The sequence below is a fragment of the Populus nigra genome, chromosome 1 (assembly GCF_951802175.1).
Source record: "Populus nigra chromosome 1, ddPopNigr1.1, whole genome shotgun sequence".
NCBI lineage: Eukaryota > Viridiplantae > Streptophyta > Magnoliopsida > Malpighiales > Salicaceae > Populus > Populus nigra.
Genome location: NC_084852.1, coordinates 40,304,683 through 40,325,027, shown reverse-complemented (window position 1 = coordinate 40,325,027; position 20,345 = coordinate 40,304,683). Strand labels below are relative to the sequence as shown.

Sequence of the window (20,345 nt, the reverse complement as noted above, 5' to 3'; positions counted from 1 at the left end):
AAGAAGGTGAGTTGCATCATTTAACTACTTTATGCCTATTGTTTGAGAGTGCAACCCAAATAGAAGTTGATTAAAATTTATTTTTTTATATTTTTAAATTATTTTGATGTATTAATATAAAAATAAATCTTAAAAAATAAAAAATATATTTTAATACATTTTTAAAAAATATATTTTAAAAAATAACCTTTTATCATTTTTTAAAACCCACCTTCATGTATCAGGTAATAGATTACTGTGTCTATGAGAAGTTCAAGGGTAATTTCTGTACAGGAAGAGATTCGAGGGCCTACCTTGAATCATAAAACAAACACATGTTGATGGATGTATTATATTTATTAACTTATTAACCTATATGATTACTTTTATATATTTATTTATTAATATGAATGTCCAGATTAATTTGTGCATATATTGACTAATCTCACGGACTTAGAAGTTAACGACCATGTAAGCTTCCAGTGGCCATGAGGTTTGTGAGACTAAAACTGGTGACCTCTAAGAAGCAAATCTAGAACTTAACTAGTTGAGCTATACCCCTCAAGGTTAAACTATATAATCCCCTCAAGGTTAAACTATATAATTACTTAAATTGGCTAGAGGTGGGTAAATGAGAATACTTTCTCATTATACTATACTTTAAAATGTGTGGAAAAATTACTTTGCTAATGCTCTACACATAAAATATTTATACCATGAACTATACTATAAACATAAATCATTTGTACTAAAGACCACACTATAAATGTTTAGAAAACCATGCAAGGTATTATCTTTTCTATTTTTTATTTTAAAAACTGCTGACATGTGTTAAGTCAAAGCATAACCATTAGACCCAAAGGCTTATGGATCTGGCACAATTGCTAGACCAAAAACACTTAAAATATTTTTCATACTCATAATATTTTTTTATATTTTTTTTTAAATTATTATTGACCCGCTGTGAAACACGAGTTAATATGCTAGTTTATATCATACATGAGGATTGTAAGGTGGTGTTTGTGTCAGTGCTAATGTAGTTTTGTAAAGTGATTTTTTTTTGTTTTGAAATATATTAAAATAATATATTTTTTTATTTTTTAAAATTTATTTTTAATATCAACACATTAAAATAATTTAAAATATAAAAAATTATTTTATAAAAAATACAATTTAACCATATTATCAAACACCCTTAAATTAAAAACATGATTTAATCCTTTTCTCTTTTCTTTTAAAAAATCATCCCTCATGGAATTTTTTTTATTTTTTTTTCCTGGCGGGGCCATAACTCAAAATAGAAGTTCAAAAATTCAAAAAGCATTTATCGGGCTAAAGCAGCATCCATTCCAATACCAATTGAAGAAAAATAATAATAAAACAAAAAACAAATGACCACAATCTGCACCGCCACTAATATTCCGATTTCCAACAACGACAACATGATTGATGCCCTCAGATAACGAGACTTTTGTAGGTTCCACGTAGGACCCTACTCATTCTGTGTCCACATTGTAAGGTTCCATATTTGTTTTTAAATATATTTAGTTTGAAAAAACATTAATTTTTATGTTTTTTTAAGTCAAACCCAGATCAAATGTCATAGAAAAACGTAACCTTTTCTCCTCTAAACGCAGTCGCTTTAAGCCTAACTTTAAACACTTGCCCCCAAAACGACACCGTCTAGCTCTAAAAAAACGCATTCCGTCATGTCCTCACAAGAAAATCAAAAACACCATCACCACCAACCAGCAACGTGAAGAGGGCGAGAGACAGCACTTCCTCCAGAGAGAAAAACAAAGCGACCCGACCCAAATCAGAAAAAAGATGGGCAAGGATCTGAGCGACGACCAGGTGTCATCTATGAAAGAAGCGTTCACACTCTTCGATACAGATGGTGACGGAAAGATAGCCCCATCGGAATTAGGGATCTTAATGCGATCTCTCGGTGGAAACCCGACCCAAGCCCAATTAAAATCCATAATCTCCCAGGAGAACCTGACTGCACCGTTTGATTTCCCTAGATTCCTTGATTTAATGGCAAAGCACATGAAAGCTGAGCCGTTTGATCGACAGTTACGAGATGCATTCAAAGTGCTTGATAAGGATAACACGGGGTTTGTTGCTGTTGCGGATCTGCGTCATATTTTGACCAGTATTGGGGAGAAGTTGGAGTTGGCGGAGTTTGATGAGTGGATCCGAGAAGTTGATGTCGGGTCCGATGGGAGGATCCGGTACGAGGATTTTATTGCCAGAATGGTTACGAAGTGAAAATTAATGATTTGGTTTGTTAAGAGTTTCAAGTGCTTGTGTGTTTGTTGTGGAAGTAATTTGTGGCAAAGTAAGCCTGTTATTTGTTAAAAAGAAACGTTGTTCTTGTTTTGAGGGCATGAGTGTTTGTTTTGGGTTTTGTTTGTAATGGATGACGATGATGATGGTGTTAATGTTTTACCTTAATTGACTCGTTGAATTAATTCTCAGTTTCTTTTTGTAGTGAACGTATGGCTGCTAATGTTGAATCCGTGGTTTTTAGAGAAATTTGGGTTGAAATATACAGTAAGGAACTGTTATTTTAGCTTTTTTTATGTCTGCATGTAAGTACCATTTTGTGAATCTGGGGATTGTGTTAGATTATTGAAGAAGACGAGTTTTTTAATCATATTTCTGAGATTTTGCAGGTCTATGAGTTTCTTGGTTTTGAGAGCTTTTAGGTGCATAGTATAGAGAGAAAAAAAGAGGAACTGTAATCTAGTTCTTTTACTTTGCCTGGTTTACAGCATTGTTTTCAGAGATGGTATGGGCATGGGATTAGGTATGAAGATTTGTTGAAGTTAATAAAGTAGATTTGGAATATAAGGAATCATTTATGTTTCTGCCAAAAACATGTTTGACCAATACTGTCAGATAGATGAAACTAGTTGCAATGCTATAAAAGGATAATATTCGGTTGCGAGCTCCTGCTTGTTGACAGTTGTTATATGTGTTCGTTGTCAGTTGGTGCTCGATTTTCATAATGAAAGTAGATGACAGGAAAAGTCTAGGGCGTCATGAGTTACAGATTTTAGTTAAGTTATTAAGGTTTTGATTTTGAATTGTATTCTTGTTTCTTGGTAACTCGAGGTGGCAGTAGGAAAGTAGATGAATGCTTCCATTGAGTGTACTTAGCTTTGAGATATCAAATAGGCTTTGAACATAGCTTACTTATTTGGAGAATTGGGCAGAATAAGTCATTGAATCAGTGCTTCTTGTCTGGCAATTAGGTTCAAAAGGGAGAAGCTTGTCCTTGCCTAGAACTGCCCTGCTTTGTATTATGGTATATTTGGGGTTTTGCTGTCCAGACTTCAAATGGTTCTTTTTGTCGGTTTAGTTCAGTTTAGATCCTGCATTTTCTTCTTGAATTCTGTCATCTTGTTGAAATTGAAGCTCTTGAAGATTTTCAATCAGATGCCCTGGTTCAACAGAAGGTGATGACTATCGTCTATTTTTACATAGAAATTGATTCATGTGAGAAGCTTTAACTAAAATTGAGAGTGGGAGTTGCAGGTGAGTTTGTTGATCTTGACGTAGTTGTTTCTGGGCATCTGATATAATGAAGATTTGTGAGTGATTCCACATAGCTTTTAACAACAGAGTAACCTTTCTGAAATATAGTAAATCGGTTAGTATTGAAGTTCCTTTTGTATACACGGCATCTCTCTATGTTGTTATGTGCATCCAATCTCTGATTTGTTTAGCAATTCCAGTTTCATTTATTTGAAAACTCTGATAGTGTTGGCCATTGGATCTTCACAGGTTTCTAGTAGAGTTCTTGCTCGTTTCAGATGATCTATGCTGCAGGTGTTGTGTCTATATTCCTTTGTGTGGCCTGAAGCAGATTATTTCCACTTTATACAGTACGACCCTACACTAATGTTTGAATAAGTTTTATAATTGAGGTAACTTTGGAATCTGGCTGTTCCAGACAGGAGTTCTTTCTTCCTTTTTTATCCTGGGTAGCAGCATTTTATAACCAGCAGGGACAGAACAGGATGGGCATCTTTTTCTTCTTTACATATGTAGTAGCTACCCAATTTCTAATTGCATGGTTCAACTTCCATTGTTAGAAGCTGCTTCATCGTCAGTAGATTGTTGCACAGTCGTCTGTTTAATTAAATTCCATTGACAATATACTCAAGGGATCGCTCGCAGTTTCTCAAGTCTCAAAAGTCTACCCCTGGTATTTGTAAATTAACTGCGAGCCTGATCCTTCATAACAAAGCAGTAGCTTCCAAGTAAAGACATGAATTGAAGCGTGTTCGTTCTATGCATATGCTGAGAGGAGTTGACCCTTAAAATTCCAAATGAATGATCTCTCCCATAAAATGCAATTTATCTTCTTCCCGTTCCCAGGTCCCATCTACTTGCTCTGTTCATGCATGACTTTTACGTCATCAACTTAATCTTCAATTGGCAAAAATTGGTTAAAACATGCCGGTCATATTTTATGTCAAATTAAAAGTGAGATTCATTAACTTTTAGAGTTCAAACTTATTACAATTACATCTTAAAAGATAAGTTTTTTAATATGAAATATTAACATGATAGATTAATCTAAAAAAAAAAAAATATTGGGTGGTATGTTTTTAAAAAACTCGTAACTCTCTAAAAACTATTCTCAATCTAGCCTAAGAAACAAGCTTTTTTAATAGTTTATTTAATAGAAATGTGAAAATTTAAAATTAAGTTTAAAGGGTGCCAAAGCTTCTAGAAGGGAGATAACTTAGGCCCCGTTTGTTTGCTGGAAAGTAGTTTTTTTTGGAAAAGTGAAATTTGGGAAAATAAATTATTTTCTGATGTTTGGTCGTGTAATGAAAAATAAGTTGGAAAACACTTTCTAGTGTTTGGTTATGTCATAGAAAATGAGTTGGAAAATAACTTATTAATGTTTTATTTTTCTCAAGTTTATTAAAATAATGAGAAAAAATCTTATAAATTAAAAAGTTGAATGAGAATGAAATTAAAAAAATATATAATATAATAAATTATCTCAAATAAAATAAATAATAATAAAAATAATAGAGATAAATTTTTTTAAAAAAATAAAAGATGAAGAAATTAAAATAATAATAATTAACATTTCATAAATTATTTCAAATAAAATAAGTAACAATCAAAAGAATGAGGATCAAATTTGATAGATAAAAAATTTCAATAAAAAATAATAAGGGAAAAACAAATAACAATTATAAAAATGAGGACCAAAGTTAATATAAAAATTAAATTTTAAAAGATGAAATTGAAAAATAAATATTCAAAACAAAATATATATAGCAATCAAAAGTTTGAGGATCAAATTTGATATAATCAGCAAATAATATGACATTTCTAAATTTTTCACAACTTCCGGAAAGTGTTTTCACCCAAATTTTCCAGGAAAACACTTTCTTGGAAATCAAGCCAAATTTTTCTTTGACTGGAAAGTGTTTTTTGTTGACCAACTTTCCTAATAGCAAACAAACACAGGAAAGTTTGGAAAGTGGTTTCCTGAAAATCATTTTTCGGGAAACAAACATGGCCTTAAGCAAAGTGGTCTTTGATCTTAAATTTACATGCACGTAGATAGCCCGACTCTGCTCGGGCCTAGGCTTGAGTTTGCTATAAAATAATTTTTAGGCTATAAAAATATATATTTTTTGTCTATTTAATTTTGAGCTTGAGTCTGGTTAATGAATGATTATTTTCTCTTACCAATTACCTTGTTCATCCAATGGATTAAGTCTCATCAACTTATTTAGTTTTTTTAGAACTAATTCTTCATAACTTGGATAGTTTTTGGAAAATTTTCATAGTGTTTTAAAACTAAAATTGTTAAGTTTAATTTTGATTATATAGCGTATAATCAAGGTTGATTATGCAGAGAATTTATTTTAGTATTAATCACAATTATTATTAGTTTTGGATCCAAAATCCATTATAAAATGGGGATTGTGAGAAGAGTTTTCTACATTGTTTTTTCTAGATTTTACATACCCCCCTCATCTTAATTTTAAGTGTTTTCTCCTCTGTTTTGATCTTTATTTCCCTTTGAAATCTAGAGATTAGGTTTGATCTTATTAAGAGATACTTGAGTTACATTATTTTTGGTTCATGAACCTTGTTTAAAAGTGCATGCAAACAAGGTTTTGTGGTTAAAATCTCAATAAGCTTATTGCAAATATCATTTGCACAAAATAAGGAGGAATAAAGTCTCAAGAACAAAAAAATTCTATAATAGGTCTGGTTGTTATGTTACAAAAAGGATTAACCAATTAGGGTTTTATAAGGGAACAAGATTGAGAATCATTCTTACTCTTTATTAGGACAAGAGGCAAAAGAATTGGGAGAATGAAGTTAAGGGTAAAGTTTGACGTTATGAACTGCGAGGATTAAATAAGGAAGATGTGGATGATGTTCTTAGTTAATTAAGGGTCAATATGTGGAACCTGAGGGTATTAAATGATAATGTTTTGGCCACCTAAGATAATACTAGATCTTTCATAACTCATTAGAATCGGTCAATTTCAAATTTGAATTTGATATTTGCTTTATTTATAGGGCTAGGAATAAGACATGGATTTTTAAGTATGTTTTCAGCTTATTAATTTAGTTCTAAAAGGCCCGACCACCTTAAATATACCCAAAAATATTTTTTTAATTTTAATTTAGTCCCTATTAGTTGTAATTAGATCATTTTTAATTAAATAAATTCCATTAAATTTCATCCCTAATCTTTAGAACTGTTACAATTTTAGTACCGCAATGAGGTGAACTATAGTTGATGGTACTAGAATATCCCAACTCTTAAAAATGATTGCCAATATGAGGTTGTAATAAAAAGAAAAACAACAAAACCAATTAACCCATGTATGACTCTTAGAGGAGCTAGCATAACAATTCAATATATATCAAATAAGATTGAATAAATAACAAAGGTTTAGAGGAAAAGACCAACATATTCCCCTTTCCGCACTCTAATCTCCTTGATGAATGGTCATCATTGGCATATGGTTGAAACGCAAGAAAATCAATAAATTTAGATAAGGCCTGTAAAGATGGACTTTTTCACATTTCGATGGGGAAGATCCAATGAGATAGGTATACAAGACAAATCACTTTCTTAACTACCACAACACTCCACCCTAACATCAGTTATTTATGGCAAGCTTCTGTACGGAAATGAAGAATGTGGCTTGGTTCTAGGAGATTGAGAAAACTAGAGTCATTATTAACTAGAAATCATATGTTAAAGCTTTACAAATTAGATTTGGAGAATATATATACAATGATCCTATGAAGACCCTCATTAACATGAAACATGTATCTTTAGTGGAGAATTATAAAATTCAGTTAAAGTTGATCTAAAAAAGAATAAGAGGGTTATCTGATTCCCATCGACCCAACTTTTTTTTTTTTATAGAAGGGCTCAAGGAATAAATCAAGATAGGAGTAAGGGTGTTGAATCCTAGATCTTGGTGGTAGCCTATGACTTGATAAAAACACAAGAAAAAAATATTGTTGTTATTGGATGGAGTGGAAAGATTAGCGTTAGATGAGTCCCTAGAAAACCAAATATACAAGTCTATTATAAGGGTGAGACTAAATCTAGCCTACCTCGTAAGAAATTAACCCTAGCCCAACTAAAGGAAAAATAAAGGGAGGGTTTACATTATAAATATAATGACAAGTGGGGTTCAAGCTATAAGCGTGGAGACTCAAGGCTATATTTAATTGAAGAAATGGATAACAAAAGATGAGGAAATTTTTTTTTCCATAGTTGGATATCTAATTGATTTAGAACATGTTTCGATAATAAAAAAAAAAAGCAGAGATTTTCCTACATACAATAATTGGAAGTCTTGATCCTAAAACCATGAAAATTAAGGCTATAATTAATAACTTTATTATTATAGTATTCATAAGAAATGTAGCATATATAATTCTGTACACCTTAAGGTTGCTCATATTGCAGGCCTCAATATTGCGGTTTATCAACCGATGGGTGTAAAGATAACAAATGGTACAAGAATTCAAAGTGAAGGTAGGTGTTATAAGTTTGAGTTTGGAATACAAAGGTACCGGTTTCAGGCTCAAGATTGTATGATTCAATTTGGTGGATATGACTTAGTCTTTGATGTGCAGTGGTTACGAGAATTAAGGCTTATATGATGTTTTTTTTTATCTAACTATAAAGTTCAAAATACATGGGCTAAAGGTCTAGTTGAAAAGATTGTGAGTATAATAGTTGGAGATTGAATATGGGCGGACTTTCTAAGAGAACTATGAAGGGAGGCCAAGGGCCTGATTATGTAAATATAAGAGATGAAAGCAGAGTCCAAGAACAATAAAATTAAATTTGTACTAGTACAAAAACTACTCTAGAGATTTAAGGAAGTTTTCCAAGAGCCCAAAAGGTTACCTTTATTTTGGGGTCATGGTCATCATATAACATTGAAGAAAAGAACTTATCTTATCATTGTTAATCCTTACAAGTACCTATATTATCAGAAGGTAAAAATTAAAAGAATTATAATGAACTCCTAGAATTAGGAACAATTCAGCAATGTTAAAATCCATTTTCTTCTATGGTATTACTAGTTAGAAATTTGGATGGGTCGTAGAGGATGTGTGTAGAGGAAATTATAGAGAATAAATTTTTTATTCTAGTGGTGGAGGAGATGCTAGATGAGTTATGTGGTTTATGCTATTGTTCTAAATTATACTTGCGGTTTGGGTACCATTAACTTAGGATGAACTTAGAAGATATTTCATAGATTGCTTTTCAGATATATGTGAGGCATTATGAATTTCTAGTTATGCCTTTTAAGCTAATTAATGCTCATTTTACTTTTCAATGGCTCATCAACGAGGTATTTAGACCTTTCCTATGAAAAATTATTTTGATATTCTTCAATGATATATTGGTATATAACAAAATAATAAAGGACCATTTAGAACAACTAAAGGCTATTTTAGGGCTTCTAATTCAACATAAACTTTATTTTAAATGGTCCAAATGTAGATTTGCATGTAAGGAAGTGAAATATTTGAGCCATATTATTTATATAAAAGGGGTTAAAGCCAACCCAAATAAGGTCAAATCTATAGTTAAATGGTTCAATAATACTAACTCTATAAAAGGGCTTTTTAAGGTTCACAAGCTACCGCAAAAAGGTTTATAATGGGATATGGGGCTTTAGCAAACCCATTAACTAGGTTATTTAAAAAAAGATCTTTTAATAGGATGATCCAGTTGATGAAGCCTTTAAAACCTAAAAATAACAGTAAATAGCCCACCTATCCTAGCCAAACAAGATTACAATAAGAGTTTCCTAATAAAGTGTGATGCTTTAAGTGAGGGTATTAGAGTTGCATTGGTACAAAATGACAGACCTATATACTATCTTAACAAAAGCTTTAAGGAAACAAATATCCCTATTAACTTATTAGAATGAATTTTAGCTATTGGATTTACAATTCAAAAATAAAGACCTTACATTAGGGATGAGCAAAGAAATCAAAAAACCGATTAAACCGAGAAAACTGAAAAACAAATAACCGAAAAAATTGAATCGTGAAAAAAAACCGATTAAAATTTAAAAAAAACCAACCGGTTCGGTTTTGGTTTTATAAGTCTGAAACCGAAAAAACCGAACCGAACCCAAACCAAAAAAACCCGAGTCAAAACCGAGACAACCCGGTTTGAACAGGTTTTTGTCCAAAAAACAGAACCGAACCGGTCGGTTTGAACCGGTTTTGGTTTTTTTTAAAAATTCGGTTTGGTTACTTTTTTTTTTGATAAAAACCAAACTGAATCGAAAATGATCACCCCTACCTTACATACTAGGATAGCCTTTTAAAATCAAAATTGATCAGTCTAAAATACTTCTTAGAATAGAAAATTAGCACACCAACCCAACAAAAATAGGTACAAAACTACTTTAAGTATGACTTCACAATTGAATATAAGGTAGGAAAAGAGAATTGGATAGCTGATGCTTTATTTAAGAAACCTGGGGATTTTAATGAAGGTTATTTATAGTCCATTACTTCTTCAATTATAGGTGAGGCAGAAGAACTCAAAAGTAGCTATGTTATTGACTAGGAGATACATTGAATCATTAAACAAATAGAGAGTGAAACTCTAAGTTCTCTAAAATACCAATTGGAAATGAAAATAAAATAATACCTTTTCATCAAACCTGCTATAATATAATATATATATGATAACCATATAGCAGCTCATTCAGGATATAAGAAAATCCTAAAACTAGATAAAAGAGATTATGGGTATAAAGTTTAAAGTAAAGGATTACATCAGACAACATAAAATCTGCCACCAAGCTAATAAGCCCTTTAGAAATCTTGACTCGATTTCATGGATACATGCAGTAAAAAACTGTCAACTTTTTGCATACCCATTTATTTTATTAAAAATATCATACATACCAGTAACATACTTTTTTTTTTGGTAACCCGGGGTGTCTGGGCCAGTTTACGCGCACCACAACTAATTCCCGGACTCACTGAACACCCTGCAAGCCCAGTAGGCATGTAAGACACCGCGGGGGTGACAGGTGTGCACGCTAGGGCTCGAACCCAGGTGACAGAGGCAAGAAAACCTTGTCTCTGCCGCTGGGCTACAAGCCCTAGTGCATACCAGTAACATACTTAACCTTTCTAGTAATGGAACTAATCTTGGTACCATGTTAAAGATCACTTATAACAATTCTTGGAGCAACCTTTTCAAACTATAACTGAACTAGAAACTTAGCAATATAATGATGAAACAATACCAGCCATATATATTTCATATCATCATTAGAGATCTACTTCACAATTTTTATTTAAAGTATTTCTTTGAAATTATACTTGATAGGTCGATCCTCCTACAGGTCTCCTCGCCAAGAACTCCCCGACAACGATAGAGGAACCAAGCGGCCTGCTATGACGGGGCGACTTCTTTGTTTCATAATAAGACTTTGGCGATTATCCCTACCTTTGGTAGCTCACGAGTTTATGTCCATTCCTGGTATTTTAGATTTTCCTTTTGATTTCTCTCTTGTAGTCGTTATCCAAATTCGTTTAAGTGTGTCCACCCCTGAATTATACTGAATGGATCGATCCTCAGTTTTCATTCTTCTTGCCAAGAACTCTCTGACGACGATAGAGGAACCAACTCGCCTGTTATGGTGAGGAGACTTTTTTGTTTCACAATAAAGACTTGGATGATTATCCCCATCATCGAGAGCTTACGAGATTAAATACATTCTCGGCGGGGTGTTATTTATCACGGTGGACCAGAATGATGTAAAATCCCAATGAGCAATGCAATTGCGTAAGAGGTACACCGGATAATCAATCCTGCGTCCAACAACTTAACGCTGACGAGGAGTTGAAAAAAGTTGCCGTCAATTGACTGTTAAGAACAAGGCACGTGCTTCCTTCTGCTCTCTAATCTAACCCACCAATAAAAACAAGAATCGAAAATAATTACAAAAGTGCTATTACTTATTTACCCCCACCCCCCCAAGATAAGAAGCCAATGCCAACACATTCGATCAAGAAATCATTAAAAATAATCGAAAAGACTTGTCGATTTATATCTATAAATTCAATCCGTTCAAACACTGTAACTTTCTCCTCTCTTGATGATCGAAAGCAAATAGAGTTGTAATTTAGAAAATGAAAGGCGTCTTCTCGGCGCCCGGAGATTATGTCTACTTCAAGTCTCAAGTTCCTCTCCACAAGATCCCTGTAACTTTCTCTTCTACCCTCTCTCAATTCTCTCTCTCCCTCTTAGTTCTATAACATGGGTTTTAATTTTTGCCTCCAGCACTCTACTGGGTATGTCTTTGTTTTATCGATGATCTCCTTTTCTCCAGTTTAATTCTCTTAATCAATTGTTGAAATTGTGTTACACTTTCGATGTTATAGCTTGATCTGGGTGTGTTTATTTGCTGCTTTTTATTGACTGTTTTACTTGTTAATTCACCCGGTGTGTTTTTTTTTTGAGTCAATGCTGAGGTTGCTGATGAGCTTGTATGTGTATTGCTGTCCTCGTACTAGGATTAATTTGAATGAAAATTCTTGAGATAGGAATTTCATGCTGTGTAACTGCTTCAGGTTTTTGCTCCTTTATCCTCATTTTGATGATCTGTTGATGAGTTCTTTATTAATTTTTCTTGTGAGCTTGGTTTGCTAGAAATAATTCAATCATATTAATGCTGGTTTTATTTTATGTACTAATTTTGCAACTTATTGCATCAATTTTGTTGACTAGGTTATCTTCACCTGTTGTTTTTGTTTCTTGAAGCACAGAAAAGTGGCACGACGGTTTATTTTCTTGCCGCTTCTTTAGATTATTCTGTTCTTAGCATTGGCTCATAGATTGAACATCTAGCTCATTTTCTCCCGTTGTGTTTTCCTCTTAGATTGGCACAAAGCAATGGAGATACTATGATTTTGGTCCAAAAGTGGTCCCACCACTCATTTGTCTTCCTGGAATAGCAGGAACAGCAGATGTTTACTATAAGCAGATCATGGCATTGTCCTTGAAGGTAATTCGCTGTGTATTATAGCTCCTGATAGTATCATTCATACAAGTACTTGGATGTGTTTTAATCTTTTTTTTCTTTCCCTTTTCTCCTTGCTTTTTTTCTTGAAGAATTTGTCAAGGGTTTAGTAACTCTAGTTTCCCATGTTGGGCATCTTATTCCTCTAACCACCAGCACTTACTTTTGGAGTGTAATGTCATGTCCTGAAGCGTGGAGAATTCATGTTGGAACTAATGCTGGATAGGAATTATAGTTGTCGTGACATCTATAGGCACGCTATTTCTTTAAGAAAATAGACAAATCAGCTAAAAAGTTATTAAATTTATTCACCTGGAAAGGTTTATTCCTTGCATGATCTAGTATTTATGTACCATAAAGTTTGTATTTCTGCAGTTTGAGGAGACAGATTGTGAATGGCCAGCATTCATATTTTTTTTCTTAATTATGAGCCCTAAAGTTGTATCCTTGGAGTAGATTTTCTCTTTTTCCCCATCTTACCCGTGCATTACTAAAATTGGCTGCATTATGACCTTTTTTATACCTTACAAAGTCTGCACGTGAATCTTACCTTTTGTAGCTGCAACAATTGCAAATTTAATTACTTATTCCTTAAATTGAATTTTAGCTTGTTTAAAAATCAAGACCGTGCTGAATCATTTTGCACTCCGTGGACTGCTTGAACTCCATTTTCCAACTGTCAGAGTGTTAACTTGGACTCCTTGTGCCAACTGTCAGAGTGTCAGCTTGAACTCCTTGTGCCAACTGTCAGAGAGTATCTTTATTGTTTTATAGAATTTGTCACTACCAAATTATCTCTACATGCTTGGAAACTATAGTTTTAGAAGTTCAAACAGGTGTCATCATATGCATGTGTCATTGTTAAAAGGAATCACTTCTCTCTACTTTGATTATTTTCCTTTTGGTAGCAAGTAAAGTGCCCTTTCTGTTACCACAATTGTTACTTGTTTCTGGTTCATGATTCCAATGTTGTTGATAGTTGGCGGTGTTCATATTAAGGTCGTCTAGTATAACATTTTGCTATTTTTCAGGGTTACCGGGTGATTTCTGTTGATATTCCACGTGTATGGAATCATCATGAGTGGATTCAAGCATTTGAAAAATTTTTGGATGTCATTGATGTTCATCATGTAAGAACCTTCATTTGTATATGGCATATACTGCTCCTCCTGCTTACTATATATTATTGTTTCACATGCAATTTTTCAACTGTTACTTTTGCTTTAGAATCTTCTGCCTTTCTGTTTCATGTGGCTTAATATTTATATTTGGGATAGAACATGGTACTTCAAATACTTAAAGGAACCAACCTCTAGATCATCCTTTGCCTAGCTGGTATCCCTTGTCTGCAGACTCTGGATTTGGAATCCATTTTGAAACTGGTTTGCTAACCTATACATTATAATTTCATAGCACCAGCCACCCCCATTTTGCCAGGAACATTATATGGTAACAGCCTTTTTTCCTGTACCAGCACCCATTTTGGTTGTGATCAATATGTTCCAAAAGAACTGGAAGTCTGGGCTTGGAGGCACATATTCAATGGGAATATTTTTGGGCTTGCATTTCTAATTGGATGAAAGGCAAACTGGTTGCCAGTGCCTGTCTTGGTAGAGCTCACTGCACAAGGAGAAGATCTCAGTAGATTTTACAAAGCTATATTTAATAGTAATCATAGCTTATATCATAACCTGAAAGTGGCATGATTAGAATCCGAGTTCATGAAACCTGTACATTTAGATCATATTGTTTGGTAGCATTAATTACTGAGTATTTGTGTGTACGTTGGTTATCTTAACAGATACATCTTTATGGTACATCTCTTGGAGGCTTCTTAGCCCAACTTTTTGCACAACACCGTCCAAGGCGAGTGAGGTCATTGATACTATCAAACACATTTCTGGAGACGCGCAGTTTTGCAGCTGCCATGCCTTGGGCTCCTGTGTATGTGGTCATCATGTTGCTTATGTTTATTATTGCATTACCTTTTCCTGTCGTCAAACCACAAAAGCCATTTGTGGTTTTCATATAAAAAATACTGCATATTCACACAATATAAATTGAACTAGAAATTATGTGATCATGATCAGTAAAAGTGTTAGCGCCAAATTTGTACAAACAAACTAGATGCAACTCTAGTTACACGCTAAAATGATAGGGAAAATATGGTCTATGAGGGAGTTTACTGATAAGCAGGTGCAATTGACTAACAAAATTATCAGTAGGCAGTGATTCTATTAGTTTCAGACTGTTTTTGTAAATTTGACACATAAAATCTGCCAATTTACTTGTAACTGAGCTAAAAGGAGGCTCTAGACCTAACTTGTTTTTTGAACAGGGGTATCCACTTCCAAGAGAAAACATGAAATTTCAGGTTTTACCTTAAATAGAAAACATGAAAAGGTGTTCAACAGTCCTGGAATTGCTGGAATAAGTATTCTGTTTCTGTAATGAAAGTACATATTTATATAGCATTAGTTTCTCCATGAGTGGAGATATTTCAGCACCGGTTGTGATGGAAAATGTCTGTCAAGTTGGAGTGGATGAAGAGATTATGATGGTTATAAGGCTAGCTATCAAATGCATGATGATAAAGAACAAAATATACCTAAAAGGAGTGTGATTAAAAATGAAGATGAGGATTATAAGATGTAGGTGTGCTTGGATGCAAGAATATCATAGATTGAATGCATCCCACTGAAGGTGGAGATAGGACCAATTGACAAAAAAGTTTCTGGAGGACAGGTTAGATAATTGAATCATGTGCTTCTTATGATTTATATAACGATTTACATTCAACTAGAGAGGAAAAAGTAACTTGAGAATGACTTAGGTTGAAGTAGTAAAAAGAAAAGAATTTAGCTCTGAAGTAAGAGAAGAATTTAGTTTTCTAATCTCTCAATCATACTATGGGACAGACAGAATACTTCTTATGATAATTTAACTGGTCAAGGATGAAGGTGCAGGTTATGTAAGTTGTCATTGAGGGAGTTGTTGATAACAATCAGGTTTCATAACTGTTGATGCATTTAACTACCAACCCCTACTATTGTGAGATTGAAATTTAGTTAAGTTTCTATTGCATCTATTGGCAATTCATAACTACTCAGCTTAGAGTTTTCTATGTTCGCAGAAATGCTGAATGTTTTCACCTTCCATGACATGTAAAGGTTGTCAACTACTTTTTTAAAGATTTTAACCTCAATGAATTTTATTTTCATTATTTTTGTTGTATGTTCTTTGTAGTAATCTGTAAATCTACTCTTCTTAACAAATTGACTTCAGAATTTTTGTATTGGTTATGCAGTGTTAGTTGGACCCCTTCCTTTCTGCTTAAAAGATACGTCCTAACTGGAATTCGTGATGGTCCTCATGAACCATTTATTGCAGATTCAGTAGACTTTGTTGTTTCTCAGGTAAAGTCTCAATTGTCCAGTTACTTCTATGATGACTTTAAGCAAGTAACTATGATTGCTTGAAGCAATCTCCTTTATGCATTTAGGAATCATTATTTTTTCCAGAATACAGTATTACTTCCTTGTTTTAAGTGAGATAGCTATTGACCGAGGAGCAGAGGTGAAAATCATGTACGGTTCTGTTTTCTGGAATACAGTATAACTTCCTTGTTTTAAGTGAGATTGTTTCTGTGTCCATATTGTTCTTTATCATGTTGTAGTATCCTCAAGCCACTCTTCAGGATTGGGAACTGTGATTAGAGATTGTCATGCAATCAGTGTGTGTTTCTGGTCTTGGGTACCCAGCATCCATGTAGGTTTTGAACTTTCATTATGTGCTGAATGCCCTTTTAGTGGGTTAGTGCTCTAACTATTTATGCAAGGCATTGAGAATATTTTGTACAGTCGTAAACTAATGTAGGTTTGACCTCAGTTTCCTTTGAATAGGGGGGCAAATTTGCTTTGCAACAGAAGCATCTTTGTTCGAAACATCTATAAGTATTATTTACTATGCTGTAGCATATTTAGTACAGTTTTACACACTTTTTTTTAACTTGAACCGAATTGATTTGTCATTTATCTTGGCTGTCATCACTGCTTCCGTCTTATGTTTAAAACAATACTGTGGCGTAGTGTGGCCTTTTGTGTTGTTTATGAATGCTGAAATTCTGACTGAATGAAGGCTCTCCTTTTCTTTCCAAGAAAAAAAGGTTGAATGTTGTCATCAATATCATATTGATTATTTTTTTTGTTTCTTAGTTTTATTGTTTTAAAGATAACTAAGAAAAATGAGCCCTCTTGGTTCCCAACAGCCCCCCCACCTTTTTTTTTCTATTTTTTGATAACCTAGGAACCAGTCTGGACCTCAACCACCTTTTGTGGGCACTTCCTGAATCCTCAACCGTCTTGTCTAAAGCTGCCGTTTTAAATGGAAAAACATGTGCTACATTGAAGAACCTGGTTCATCTGTTGGTTTTATGAAATGTGATTTTCAATTCAGGTCGAAACACTTTCAAGAGATGAATTAGCCTCGAGGTTGACTTTGAATGTTGATGCTGCTTCTGTTGGATCTCTTTTACTTTCAGACTCGTTCATCACTATAATGGATGTAAGTTCATCAGAAAACTGTTTCTATATTGCTTTTCGATTCCTTTCAGTACCCATCAGCCATAACATGAAGTTTTCTATTGCTACCCATGTTCTTGTTGATGATTTCGAGTGGATAAGATGCTCTCCCTTGTGGATACTCGTTTTAAGTCAATAATGTTCTCCCTCAGTTAATATGTTTTATGATCTGAGTTTCTAGGACACTGAGAAGCCATGTTGCATAGTGCCATTTTTCCAAGTGCAATTTATTTTATTTTTATTTTTATCTTGCTTCTTGCTTCTGGGCACTGCAAATACTTGAATTCTTAATGGTTCTTGGTGTTATAATACCAGTGTTCCTACTTGAAGGTTTCTTTTAACTTAATGCTGTAAGATGGAAATTAAGGGAAAAAAGTATTTGCTCTGTGGGTTTTTTTGACATGTGCTACCATTTCCTCCTGAAGACGAATGATTATTGTGCAATTCCTCAACAACTCAAAGATCAATTGAGTGAAAGATATCCTGAAGCAAGGCGAGCTCAGTTGAAGACTGGAGGAGATTTTCCATTTCTTTCACGCTCAGATGAAGTCAACTTGCACCTTCAGGTTAACACATATCTGTATTTGCTCACAAGCAATTTTATGTTTATTGCTCTTGCCTGCTGACAATGCACTGTAATCCGTGATTGGCTATCTGCAACATGCAGCTACACCTGCGACGAGTTGGGGTAGAAGCTCGACCAGATTTGGTCCGGGGCATCCCAAATGATGGCACTGGTGGGAGCTATAGTGAAAGTGAGGATGGTAAAGGAGATCGAGATGATCAACCCAAAGATGACAGGGGAAACTCAGAAAGTCCATCCAGGGAAAGTGAGTTATCTCCAGCTCCAGAAAGTTCAGAATCTCATGGTTTAGATGAGCAGCTCCTCAGTAATGCGAAATATTCATTCAATGGCCAGCAAGAGAGACTGCGTCTCTGTGAACTATTGAGTAAACAACAGAACATAGCCTCTGAACTCCATTCACGATTTACTCTGGAAATTTTTCTTCAATATTTGGTTTTCATTCGTGTGGGATCATTGTACATCATTTCCAAGCTGTTTCCAGAAACTCTAGAGAATTGGTGTAAAGTAGATATTTGTACGGCTGTTCATGTGGTTGTATAAGATCATACGATTTCCCGGAGGTTACTAGTGTTTTGGTCAAGGAACAGTTTGATATTTTTGTAAAATTGTCGTTCGAGATTCTTTTTCATTATTAAAATGGTCGATTGAATACAGTGTATGCCAAGATTTTTTAAACTAGCTTGCCACCAGTTGGTTGCAAGTTTGGCTGAATTTGTTGCTGCCCTACAATCGGAAGCCCTGGAATGGGCAGGCATGCAGGCCATGAAAGAGAAGGTATGAGATGATTGAATTTGTTTATTTGACAAAGGAAGATAAGATTCGATACCTCTTAAGAGGTGGAGTGGAGGGATAAACCGGATTTATAAAACCTTAAAGCTAATGAAATATCAAACAAAGGAACCTCGAATCCTAAACAAACTGGATATGTGTTTGATAGTGATATGTTGATGGATTATGTCATGTTATAATCAAAATTCTTTATTTATGGTAATTGTTTCTAAGGATGGACTTGGTCCATGCAGATCTGCGGTTGCTTTGTAATAACAAGGCTGAAGTACATGTAGCAGCTGCTGAAAAAGTAACTACATTCTGATGCATTTTAAATCCAGAACTTGTAATTCAACATATTCTCCCGAATGTGAAGGTGCATATCCATTTCAAACTTTAAAATTCTTCAGTTGACTCGACTATATTGTTTCTTGTTAGAGCATGATTGATTTTTGTCTGTTTTTTTTTTCTTAATTGTAGTGCTCTCACGTTTTTTTTTTTTTTACAATCATTGAAGAATAAAGGGATTTATACGCCCAACTTCTGAATATTTGTAATATAAAAAAAAAAATTAGCCTAACCTGATATATACAACACGCTTGGATTACACATAAAAATATTTTAAAAATATTAGAAATTAAATTGGTTATAATTATAGACTCAAACCCTACCCAACTATATCCATGAATATCTTTATTGTAGCTCTAAACTTATTAACATTATTCACAAAAACAATATAATAATTGTTTTATCCTTTCACTAAAAAAACTTAACACTAGTTTTTAATGTTATTGAAATCTTTTCACTTGACTCATTAATTATTATAAGATTCAGTAGGGATAAATTAGTCTTTTTTCATCTCAATTACATAGTAAAACAACCAAAATAACTTTGGAAGCAAAAAAACAAATGGCGTCAAAGGGATTTTTTTGTCTTTTTATAATGATTTTTTTATTATTGTAATGCTAGCTGATGAGAAATTTGATATTTGATTAAATATAAAAAATAATAAACAATTAAAATGCATAGTAAAACGATAAAAATACCTTTAAAAACAAAAAATTTAGACATGGATCAGGGAGCTTCTTGATCTTTTCATAATGATTTTTTTTTTGTAATTATAAAGTCAACTTACTAGAACTTTGATATTTGACTAAATAAAAAAAAGATATGCACGTGTGGCGTACCCAAAGGCACGTGCAATGCCTCCCGGTATCCAAAAATACTTTTTTATTGTGTCGTTGGAAGTGTCGTTATGTCATCTTTCTGGTGGTGTGGCACATATCTCTAGTGATTGATCAATTTGTTATCGATGCTTGTTATCGATGTGCCTTTTTTTTCTCCTTCTCTTCTCTCTCCTCCCTCTAAAATTACAAATTGACTCTCTTGGTTATTGATATTTCAACTTTTGTTCTTATTCTTTTGATTCTTTTTTTTTAGCCATTTTGTAGAAATTTTATTTGTTTTCAATTTCATCATTCAATCCTAATTTATCAAATATTATATTCTTTAATTTGGTCCTTATTCTTTGGATTTCTAATTTTTCATCTTGACCATTTTGTAAAATTTTTATTGGTTTTTAATTCCATCATTCGATTCAAATTGATGGTATTATATTTTTCAATTTGATCCTTAAATTGATAAAAAAAAAAATACTCTGGCAAATGATATATTGTTTATAAGGTGGACGATGTGTCGTCCATTAAATAAAAAGAAAACACTAAAGTCAACAACACATCATCAGCTCTTATTTTTTAAGCAAAAACCATGTGTGCTCATGCTTTTCATTTTTTATTTTTTTTATTTTTCATTAATTATTTTTTATTTAAATTTTAATTAATA

The 20,345-nt window shown here is 33.4% G+C and overlaps 2 protein-coding genes across 2 annotated transcripts; both read left to right on the top strand.

Moving 5' to 3' along the window:
• Nucleotides 1–1,669: 1,669 nt before the first annotated feature.
• Nucleotides 1,670–2,477, top strand: LOC133676671 (probable calcium-binding protein CML13). Its single transcript, XM_062098392.1, has one exon. It carries the CDS (start codon nucleotides 1,807–1,809, stop codon nucleotides 2,248–2,250), a length of 444 nt encoding a protein of 147 aa, XP_061954376.1. The 5' UTR covers nucleotides 1,670–1,806; the 3' UTR covers nucleotides 2,251–2,477.
• Nucleotides 2,478–11,555: 9,078 nt separating this feature from the next.
• LOC133676636 (uncharacterized) lies at nucleotides 11,556–18,393 on the top strand. Its single transcript, XM_062098352.1, has 8 exons — nucleotides 11,556–11,751; nucleotides 12,429–12,554; nucleotides 13,601–13,699; nucleotides 14,371–14,513; nucleotides 15,877–15,985; nucleotides 17,025–17,132; nucleotides 17,575–17,715; nucleotides 17,817–18,393. The coding sequence occupies exons 1-8, from the start codon at nucleotides 11,680–11,682 to the stop codon at nucleotides 18,273–18,275; spliced, it is 1,257 nt and encodes a 418-aa protein (XP_061954336.1). The 5' UTR covers nucleotides 11,556–11,679; the 3' UTR covers nucleotides 18,276–18,393.
• Nucleotides 18,394–20,345: the final 1,952 nt, after the last annotated feature.